We start from the raw sequence: 12,254 nt of genomic DNA, 5'->3' as shown, positions 1-12,254 counted from the left end.
ACTCTTTTAAAATACTGTACAATTATTTGCACCCTAATGTCATATCTTTTGAGTAAGTGAACTAAACTGGCCTAATCATGTGACTTTCGTCAGTACTGCCAGTCTTCTTTATTCAAATAGCATGGAAAATTACACTATTGCAGAGTGATAAGGAAATGCTAGTAACAAATTAAAATCCTCTTGAGCAGGAAACTTCTTGCAAATGTCTGGCTAAAGATCAGAAAACTATATTAACCAAAATAATCCACAACACCTTACCTTTTCATCTCCTGTTCTGAAAAATACCCCTCAAAGCTACAAACCAAAACACCTCTGTTGTATAACTGAAATGTCAAGTATTAAAGAAATTTTGTCCACTGAGTCATACAGATCAGCTTTTTAGAGACATTAAAATGTTATTTTCTCCTTATGCCATTCATGTGCCTTAGCTCATTTTATACAGTTGAACTTAGTGACCTGTAAGATGTATATACAAATAACAGGACTAAAAGCAGCAAATCATTTTAGCTGTGAGCCTCATCTTAATAAAACCTTTTTATCAACTGTGAAGAAAGATATGTTAGCACTCTGAGATAAAAAAATATGTTTTTCCATTATTTATAGAAAAATTGTCAAAATATGAACATCATTCTTGGGATTAAATGCTAAATATTACTGGTTTGTACTTGCACAGAGGACCATTATGTTAGCAATTTTTTTCACCAGTTATTCAGCTAATATACAGGCATTGCATTTGGAATTAAGTATATAAATATGGAATTATGTATATAAATAGAGGAATAAAACCTCACCGTTTAAAACAAAGAAAAAAACAAGCCAAGATAAAAGTTACCTCAAAAAATACATAAATATAAACAGTGCTTACTAATTAAATTTCAAACAGCACAAATTTTGCACTCATTCAAAAAATAAGCTGGGAAACGACAAGAATTATTTCAAAAAGCTCATTTAATCTGCAAGGCCTTAGTTTCTCTTAACTGCTTTTAGTCAATGGACTTCAGTACTTATGTTTGTCCAGACTGTATGTTCTGCTCATCATGCTGCACACATCAAAAGGCACTCCAGGAATTTATGCTTGAAAACAAAAGCAAACTTCAGCTTGAGAAGGGGGGGAAGTTTCAGTCCACAAGATTTGTACTAAATATTGAGTACTTCTTGGAGAGATACAACCTTTCTATTACACTGAACATGATCAAGATTTAACTTCTGGTGGGAAAAATAAAAAAAAAAGAAAAAAGAAAAAAAATGTCTCAAGGACAGAGGAGCTCAGCTCTCAGATTTGAAGGAGCAGTATTTTATTCTCCATACCTGATGCTAGCTCAGAAGCAGGAGCACTCACCTCTGCCAGATAAGCTTCTTAACTTCTCAGGCAGTGATCTGGCAGCTTGTGCTACAGCACAGAGCAGCTCAAATCCATGCTTAGAGAACAAAAAGTTACAGAAATGGAGGCATCAATTGCCGAGAAAAGATTTTTCCTTATGAGTCCACCTTACAGCCTAATGAAAACTACTTTTCTTTGGGCTGGCTTGCACTGCTGGAAGATGTGAGCACTCCAGTCACATCCTGTTCTGAGGCTACATTTCATCACAGCTGCTGTCAGATGGGCACAGAGCAGAAAGGCAGTGAAGGTGTTTTTCAATGCAGGAGCAGGAGTAAATACCTGAAAGGTCAGGACCTCTTTCACAAACTATCATTGCAATTTTTCACAATTCTTTTTCTTTTGTTTTGGAGATACACAGCTGAGCTCAAGAGCATGGATATGGGTACAAATGTCCAATGTAGGAGCAAACACATTAAAGAGGCAAACCATCCTACAGCAGCCTGTCCAATCACTGCACTGATGCCATTTAAGCTACAGGCTGGCATGTGCCAGAGGGTGGCATAGAGGGATGATACTCCATTCAAAGGAACACTCACTTTCCAGCCGTGTCCTGTATTAATGTTCAGTACTTGTTTTAATCTCACTGTGGAGATGAAGAACTTTGAGCCTAGTGAGGGACAGCTTTAAAAATGCACCCTGAAATGCACCCAGTTTTCTGCTCTTCACCTCCATACTCATTGCTTCCCTGTGTCTGCCTGAATTTATTTTTATTGACTTCTCTGGAATAACAGATTGCATCAGAGTACGAGGAAACACAGTCACTATCCATCTCTCCATAATATTCTGGATAATTCTGAATACTTAAAATTTATGGATATCCAATTCAGAGCACTTTCCTAAGCCGTTATCATATACTTTGCCAAAAGAATGAGACAACAGCTGGTTCCTGGTACATAATTGCCAATTCTGTCGGCTAATGAAGTATCCTGGGTAAAAGGAAGAATAACAATTCATTGGAGTGCAGTGTAGAGCTCCAGAAACGAGCAAGGACTTTGTGTTTCAGTGACAGGAAGGGAAAATATCTGCTCCAGATGGAAACAAGATCCTCAGAGACTGGCTAAAAAAAAAAGTAAATAAAATTGAGGAGGCAGTCAGTCTCCGCAGTTCCTTACGATAAATGGGTCTCTGAAGTTCTTTCCTACAGACCTGAATTATGTGAAAGGCCACAGTTTGTTTTAGGATCAGAAAAATATTTTGTGAAGGAAGCTATTTTGATCCAAGCAGGCTGACATTCACAGAGGACAGGAGACAACAATCTGAACCTACAGCTACATTGAGGAATTGTGAATGGTTTTTGCATAGTACAAATGAACTGCATAGTTGAGAATTTAATGCAGGTGCATAAATAAGAATCTTATGCAGAACACTATATATGAAAATGTCAATCTGAAATGTAACTGGAGCAAAGGTACATATGAACTTTGAAGCGTAGTCAATGTGGAACATCCATGGACAAATAATCTGAATTATGGCTCTACAAATCATGCCATCACTACCACTTCCTAAACTGGAGCAACCCTGATAAAGAAGGGTTATGCCTCTTTGCATAACTCTCTTTATTGACTCCTGAAAAGTATGACATGTATCATGACAAGTATCTGCTTCTAGAAGAGACTTTCACAGGGGACTCTCCATATCCAGAGTTAAGTTTATTCAATATCTGTGAGCACCTAATATGATATGTGACCATTTTTCTGTACTCTCCATTACACAACAGCTGATAAAGTCCTTCAGATCAATTCATTTACCTTAATTTGTCCTTTTATCACTCATCCCAGAGTTCCTGGAACAAATGATCTCCCAGCTGAAATGAATGGAAATTAAAGGGCTTATTCTCTGCAAGTGCAAAGTCAACCATCAAATACATGGCAGAGAAAATGCAGTTGGACAGCAGGAGGTGATAGTCTCCTTCAAAAAGTGCTACTAAGACATGGTCCACCTTCCCAGGGACCTCTAACATGATACTACAGAACAAATAACTCTTGAACAAACTCAACGTGACACAGAGGTAGAGGCAAAGACCTTTACAATATCAGGGTAGCTCCACTTCCCAATGTGATCAATATACACTAGAGAGGAGTAGCCTGAAAAACTGTAAAAATGCCACCAGTACCTAAAATCCAGGCATTATTTGTCTTAGCACGGGGTTTTAATAAAATACCTTACACTGTATCCATTGAGTTAAACTTGTCTGGGACTTCCCTCTAGCACTGAGGCAAAAGGGAATGAAATGGTCTCAGTTTTACTCCAAGCACTGTCATCCTCAAACAATGGCAATCACATTCAAACAGCATGTTGTAGCATTGTCCAGTGGCTGTGATAACCCCTGGACTCTCGACACTATTAATTAGCACAAGCCAAAAGTATTGCTGAGTTGTCGTCAATGTTTGTTCACATATACAACTGGCTTTCACCAATTAAAAAATAAAAAAAAGTCCCCAAACCAAGAAAGAAATCTCCTTGAGATATTTAATTAATATCGTTTCTGTGTTGCAAGAACCTAAGGGTCCTTTTGCTTAAAGGCGAGTTCCTGCTTGCTACATCCCTGCTGTCTGCCCTGTGTGTGTTATTAGCTATAACACTGACAAAGGCACTTGACAGTACTTTAATTAAAGACTCTCCCAAATAAAGTTTAATTAAAAGCTATACTGTAGGGCTTGAACCTCCTCCATGTATGAAATATTCTCTTTTTTTTTCAGAGGTGTATAAATAAATCAAGGATTTTTAGTTTTCTATTGCTTAAATGGATTTTGCTTTTCCAGTTTCATTAACAGTATGAAAGCACCAACCTACTCTTCTGATCACTGTTGGGAATGCATACTAATTAGATGTCCAATGCTAATTAAATTTCCTGATATAGGAAATCTATAGTAACTTCACAGCTCTTTTGTATCTTCAAAGGAGGGCTCCCACAGTCACCAATAGCAGAAAAACAACAGAATATCAATCCATAGTTTCAGTCTTCTCTGAACTATTGAAGCAAAACTGAAAATAATGAAATCTTGAGTTTTAAGATCAAGAAAGAAGCACTACCTAAGAAAATAAGGTGAAGAAACACTCATCTGTATAACTGCTACACTGAATTCTTAAAAGATCAAAGACTACACATCCATCTATCCCAGAGCAGATGGGAGATCTCAATCATAGATTTTTTTGCTATCAATCATCTTGCTGCTTGAAATATTAACCATACTTCCTGCATAGCCATTGCAGCTGTCTGTGTTGGCTTCCGATTTCCTCAGCTGGCTCTCAAGGAGTAGATATGCAAAAGAGGAAGTTTTGTTTCCTATTAAGTTACAGTTCTGCTATATCACAGACAAAACATACTTTGTCTATTTGACTAAACCCAAAAAAGGCAGCAAAGTGTGGATAGATTAATGAAGTCACATATTTTTTACTGGTCAAATATATGCTTTACAAAAAACAGTGGTAAAGCTGTTTGATTTATCCTTGTGAGCATATCTATAGAACAAGAAGCAAATAATTTTGATGGAGTGTTTTTCTAATAAATTCACATCATCTACATAATTTGAATTATATAAGTCATAATTACATTATAATGCATCTATGTAATTAGAAAACTTTGTGCATATTTCAGATAAAAAAATATGTAGTCACTACATTATTAATTTGTTTACAAAAAACGGAAGTTAAATATATATATATATATTTATATAACTCCTAAAACACTTCCAAAACAGCACCAAGACTGACCTAACACAGAGTTTACAGAATATATTTTAACACATGCCAATTTTTTCAGCTTTAATCAAATTCAGCTTTACAAGTACATCAATGACATAACTTTAAAATAACATAATTATTCACATTGAATCTTCACAGAAACTTCAACACCCATTACTATCTTTAAATTGGTTGTCTAATTTTCTGTCTTCCTGTTAATACTCTAAGATTGGCAGGTGCCTTCACTCAGCAGCTGCTCTAATCAAGGCTGTACAAGATTTAATGCTCTCCCGGTCACCATGTAATTCTACCTCACCAATTATTTAGAAATCTATTTATATTACACAGAATCACAGAGTAAGCTGAGTTGGAAGGGACCCTCAGGGATCACTGAGTTCAGCTCTAAGCCCTGCACAAGACCAACCCCAAGAGTCACACCATGTGCCTGAGTGCACTGTCCAAACGCTCCTTGAACTCCGTCAGGCTTGATGCTGTGGCCACTTCCCTGGGGAGCCTCTTTCAGCACCCAATCTCCTCTGAGTGAAGGAGATTCAGCCTGAATTCAGATGTCCCCTGAGACATCTGTGGGCCATTCCCTTGGGTTCTGTACTGGCCATTCCCTTGGGTTCTGTACAGAGAAGAGATCAGTGTCTGCCTCTCCTCTTCCCCTCAAGAGGAAGTTGAAGACTGCAATGGGGTCTTACCCTCAGTCTTCTCAAGGCCGAACAGACCAGGTGAACTCAGCTGCTCCTCAAGCCCCTTCACAAATCTCATGGCCCTCCTTTGGACACTCTATAATAATTTAATGCCTTTCTTAATATTGTGGTGCCCAAAACCACACACAGGACTCAAGGCGAGGCTGCCCCAGTTCAGAGCAGAGAAGGACAATCCCCTCCCGTGCTCAGCTGCTGATGCTGTGCCTGGTGCACCCCAGGACTATTTTTCCCTATGTGTCTGGTGTCTCCCTTTTGACGAACTTTAATTCTGATATTTTGCAACCATATTAGATTACATTGGTGGAGGGTCTGGTATCAGTTTATGATATATTCACCTATAATAATGCTTTTCATAGACACATCTATTTTATCCTTCTTAACCTTCAGCTTAATATGTATGATTCACAGGTAAAATTGCAATAATTTCACTAGTTTATGAAAAAATATAAACTTGACTGAATTACAGATAACAAGATGTGGAAACAGTTCCATCTTTTAAATCACATCTAAACATATTTGCACTATAATATTCTTAACTTCTACATTTTTGCAAACAAGTCCATGTTCAGCTGTGTTTTTTCTGATTTGTTCAGTTGGCCCCAGGGGAAACCTCCTCTATAACAGGGGCAACTATTAGTGGGGTTTTTTTTAAGCTGCTTGAGTTAAGAAGGCAATGACAGGAAAAAGAAAATGGGAGTAAATAACTGCCCATTTGTCAAAACTATTTTCTATTCCTGAGGTGAAACAATAAAGAGCTAAGCTGGTTACAGACATGAGTTGCTAAAACTTGTTCACATCTGCAATCAGTACTTGGAATTTGGCAGCCAGATTCTCCAGATATTCTGCCTCAGTCTAGACAGGTGTGTGCTCCCAATTAGACATCAAAAGTCTGAAAGGGAATTTCTGTTGGCTTCTGTGTTTCTGGGTATTGAAACACTGGCTATTTTCTTAAATTTCCACTTGTCCACATCCATGCAGCACAAGGCTGGTGGTAAATAAGGAATCAGAGTGCAAGCAAGGAGATAAGAAACTATGAATATAGATAAATCATATGAGATGATGGAAACAAAATGGGAAAAAGAAAACGTTTTGCTTTGGCAAGGTCAAGGGAAAACAGAGTGATTAACTGAGAAGCCTAGATTGTATCTAATTTAACTATACTGAGTAAGTTTGAGACTATTTTCTAGGAATTCACAAATCATATGAGTTGTCACTGAATTCTCTATAGGATTTTTGAATGTCCTTACCCTCTGTGCAAGGCTGGCCACATTAATGATAAGCTGTGTATCTAAGGTATGACCACCATGTGTTAGAGAGACTGCTATTTGGATTTGGCTAAAACTTCCAGGATCAATAGAGACAATTATGTTCCAGTGCTTGCAAGCCTTCCCCAGCCTTGTTTAATTTATTAGCATAATTGCAGCTAGGAAATTTAGATGTCTGCTAAGATATCTGATGCAGAGAAAAGGAATACAGAAAGAAATAATCCCATACCAACTCCAGGAGATAAGGACAGAAACCAAGAATAAATAAGGATAAACAAGAATAAATCAGGATAAAGAACCTGATGGAAAGAGAAATGCAAGATAGAGTAATCAAAACCAGAATGATCTATGGCATCCCATATATTTAATCTTTTAGCATTTAAAATTGTCTCACGTTTCCCAACCCTCATCACTCTTCTATTGTCATTAAGTGTTTGTGAAACTTGCAAGTGTAAACTTAAAGCATTTTAAAGTTTTATTCGGTCTCCAAAATGAGTTATAAAAAAAGAATAATGGTGTATTACCACTTCAATTGAAAGACATTAGAGATGTTGCTTATCATCTTAAATTCCTAATTCTTCAAGGTGATGTTACAATAGTACATAATGCTGCCATTTCTGAGGCACTTTGGACTGTGTGACTGTTGAAATGAAAGAATATTACAGATGCAAATTCATATGAAGTAAATTAGAAAACATGCAAATTATACTAGCTGTGGAGCTCTCTTTTCATCCATTTGTGAAGTCTGGCCCTTATTTGTCTTACACCAAAAAGAAACTTTTGTTTTACATACCCGAGTACATCATACAGCATGGAGAATCAAGGAACATAAAGGAGCTGAAAATTTTAAACATTTTTGGTAAGCAGAAGTTTATTTCTTCTACTTTTTCATTGCTTCATCCAGTCTCCAAAGTTCTCAAAGATAACCATAAAGTTCTTAGATAGCTTCATTCATACTGAAAACGTTTATCTTTTTTCCCCTCCCTTTCTTCTGAATCTCCTTCTTTCCCTATCTACACTTACATGCTATCTCTTGCTGTCAACAACAACTCTTTTGCATCTTTTCAGGTGATACATTTTAGTGAAAACTGAGGCAAAACAACAATTCAGTACTTTAGGATTTCCACAGTTTTCTTTCCAGGCGAACAACGCTGTCCCTTCTCTTACCTCCTCTATCTTTAACCTCCGTCCTACAAAAGGATTTAACATTACCTGTAGTCTTTTTGCTGTTCTGTGCCAAGGTATCCTTGATTTTGCCCCAGTATTCCTGTGCCATTCATTCACCAAGGAATCAGATTGTATCCTTCCTATTGAACTATTTTATTTCATGGATGCCTAGCTTGAAACCCTCCAGATGATGTGCAAAGCCACAGCTGAAGGGAGTAGGCATTACCCTTTTAACGTATAGAGTACTATCTAAATCACGGTCTTACATTCCTAGAACATTTATTTCTCAAACGGTATTCTCAAAAAGAGTATTTTTAGCTTAAATTATGCCTCTTTGCCATTTCTGTTTTCTATTAAGATGGCAAAGCTATTATGTCATAAAAACCCCAGAACATATCCTGATTAAATACAAAGCAAACAGTAACTTGTGATTAAATTATAATATGTGTATTTAAAGCAGATTAAAACTGCAAAGTTTGGGGTATCTATTTAAAATTGAATCTAAATCAAATATACAATAGAATCATCATGATAAAATATGGTTAATTTAAGCAATATAAGGATGTATTTTAGGAAACAAATAGAACACAGTATATATTTTATACTTATGTGATTCAAGGCAAATATAATAGGGAGTCCCACTCTTTCAATTACCTTATTTTGTAATATTTGCATTCTTTTTTACAGATTAATGCACTTCATTTAAAATGTGCATAACAAGTTGCTTAAGAAGTATAAATCTCAAATCTATAATGCATTAAAATATAAAAACTACTCAGAAGAGAGCTTTGAGTTATTAACTCTGAATTGTGAGTTATTCATAAGTTTACACTTCAAAATAGAGTACCAGCATATGAAGGGAAATGAAAGTGAAAGCATCTGGCTCATAATAAAACCTTTTAAAATATTTGCTTATTCAAACTTCACATTTTTTCTTTCAAATTTTTAATGATTTATGCAATTATTTAAACTGAGATTTGATTTAAAAAGCAATATAAAATTATTCTTTAAAAAATACACCTGTTCCTTCAGTGATCTTACATAATTTGAGTTATGAGGGTATAATATATTCCTTTTAAGTATTTGAAAACCAAGAAAAATTATATATTTTCTTGACTATCCTATTGAACTTAACAAGTCTAAAATATTGAACAGTTTGGAGATAAGAGATAATATTTTGAATTCATCCCTAGAAATGGTAAATAAATATTTTTGGATGATTATGTTTAAAAATAAAAACATTTATACAAAAATACAGTTGATTGGAAAGTAGAAAACAAAGATATCAACATCTGCCTCTATAGGAAGTATATATATAATGTATGCACCACAATACCTGTATATGCAAACTGAACAAGGTCCCACAGCGCATTGGGGTCTATGCCTTCCATTTTGATCTCTTCTTGCTTGGCTTCACAAACATCACTTGTAAACATGGCAGCAAAGTAGTCAGAGACAGAACTGAGGACAAGTCTGCAGAAAAAGTAAGAAACTGGTGTAACTTGCTTGGATATATGTATTATAAATGTCACATATTTATAAATTTCTTTAAAAATTATTTTTATAATAATTAATTAAATCATTCTGTATTTTGCTGCCAATGTGCATTAATAATCCTCCTAATATTTTTTAATTATTAGGAGGAATATATTATTAATGCCTGCTGGCAGCAAAATACAGAATGACATTTGATTCTAATTTGGTTTTGCCTCCTGTGATATGAAGCAAATGGTACTTTAGCATATGACTATAAAACAGACATAGAAATTAGCACTCAGTCTTTCTGATAATCTTCCAATCATGCAGATGTCCCAACTCTTAACAAGATAATCTCTCAGTATCAAATCATCAACTTCATATTGGCAGGCTTTTCATAATCCAGAGGTACTCTTCTTTGTTCCTAAAGGATTATTTGTTATAAACTTTAATAAGAGCATGTGACTTCAGACAATCTATATACCTACTAAATATAATCTGCTAAACTGTTAGTAGATTAACATGCTACTCACTAAAAACATATAATAAAATCACTGTGTAATACAATGTTTTTGTTAACAAACCTGTCCAAGGAAAATATTTTGAAAATACCTACAAAATGTTCATAGCTTGCTGTTTAGGGATCTGATATAGATAAATCAATACCGCTGCAGTATCAGATACTACTGTAATTACTGGGGCTTTAAGTTAAGGCATTCTTCCAAATACCATCTACAGTGAAATTTTGATTTTGTTAGGACTGAATATTCACAGATGAACTTGAGATAGAAGTGTGGTACAGCTATAAATAGTGTACTATGTACTTCCATAAAGATAGTCACATTTCTGGATTAATTTGAAAACATAATGTACAAACCTATTAATACAAAAACACTACAATCACAAGTGGAGAACTTGGAAACCAAATGAAAAACAATTATCCTTTTGTATATTGTTAGCTAGTTTGCTCAGGGCAAATTATTATTTTAAAAAATAGGGAAGATAAACAAGTTAATTCTTATCAGCCACCATGGTAATTGATTGTCTTTGCTCTCTTAGCTCACCCCGATAGCTAAGTAAATATGGCAGCTTGAATTGACTTTGTAATTTTACAGTGCTTTAAGCTGCTATATTTTATCAGCAAGTAGGGCAGACTGAAGACATATATATGATCTTTGCCTCTAAGGATGGGAAATTATTAAATAGGTATAGTACTTTTATCACATTTCATGTTGTGCTCAACTTCAGCAATCATGAATTTTAGAAGGAAACATCTTAATTCATAAACAATTTATATTTATGTAATGACTAAATGTCAAGGAATGACTACAAAAACATCAACTTAGACTTTGGTGCTGCCACTAGAAACTCCTAATTTACTATTTTTTTCATCACTGAGGAACATTTACTTCTACATTAGCTTATTTATTCTATCTTATTTATATATTATTATATTTGTAAATCTCTTCTAGTACTTTTTCTGACCACTTATAAATAAGTGATTGTATTGTTCATTGATGCTTCAATAAAAGCATCACAAGCATCACAAAAATCACAGAAAGGAAAAACATGATTTTATATGAGATCAAAATTCTCACAGATATCAGACATGTAATTTAGGTATGTGATGGAGATTTTCATTTGAGACAATTTCATTCATGGAGATTTAATTTAATTTCATTTTGCATTAGCTGTTGCTTCAGATTTACTAGCCATCATTTAAATTCAGCTATGGATATTCAATTTGATCACTGGCCAAAAGAGCAAGGCTAAAACCCTTGGCTGCATCCAAAAAATAAAAAGGAAAAATGAGTGAACAGAAATTTTAATACACCAGCTAATGATCACTGAAAATATTTTCAAAAGGTAATATCTTGGATTTTAAATTCACATGATTTATGTTCAGCAGTTACTTATTATATAATCATACTGTGTGTGTGTATATATATATATACATATATGGTCAAATTAAAAACAAAAAACTCCAAAAAACAACAGAGGTAAGGCAGAAAATAAATAACAGAAGGATTAAATCTCTTTCACAAACTTCTATAAAAATGTGTGATTTTCCACAGTTTGTGTGAGGAAAGTCAAAGATGATATCTAATGGATTTAATCTGCAATGGAGAATTCAGTCTACAAGAGCACACAAGAGTCAGCCCAAAGTGGGAAAAATAAAGAAAAATAAATGAGACACATGTCAGGTCCTCAGCATTACCCATTTTTCTTAGAGGTTTATCCCTACTGGTTTGTACCACCTATCAAAGAAGATGGCTTAAATGTGCAGAAAGGTTCTGTGATGTAGCAGCTCACCTACAGACGCAAAACAAGCTTTTGAACATAGTGATAAAAAAAAAACAGGATTATTTTTTAAAGTGTCTTATGTTAATCAATATTTAACAGAAATACTGAATCAGCTATTTCATCAACTTACTATAACCAAAAGACAAAGTTTCAAGACACTAACTTTTGCCTTGGGAAGTGCTCCGCACGTTGAACTGAAGAAAGGGGAACTTGCTAATTACACTTGATTCTGAAAGGTGACACCTTTTGTAAATCTTTATT

At 34.9% G+C, this 12,254-nt stretch overlaps 1 protein-coding gene across 2 annotated transcripts in view; it reads right to left on the bottom strand.

The window, feature by feature from the left end:
• Positions 1 to 12,254, bottom strand: part of KLHL1 (kelch like family member 1) — a 185,851-nt gene that overhangs the window by 109,943 nt on the left and 63,654 nt on the right. For both annotated transcript variants that reach the window (XM_058045329.1, XM_058045330.1), the window contains exon 3: positions 9,550 to 9,686. In XM_058045329.1, the coding sequence (XP_057901312.1) occupies positions 9,550 to 9,686 (137 nt within the window). The remainder of the gene's footprint in view (positions 1 to 9,549; positions 9,687 to 12,254) is intronic.

Source organism: Melospiza georgiana, chromosome 2, assembly GCF_028018845.1.
Source record: "Melospiza georgiana isolate bMelGeo1 chromosome 2, bMelGeo1.pri, whole genome shotgun sequence".
Lineage (NCBI taxonomy): Eukaryota > Metazoa > Chordata > Aves > Passeriformes > Passerellidae > Melospiza > Melospiza georgiana.
This window is presented reverse-complemented; position numbering and strand designations above follow the sequence as displayed.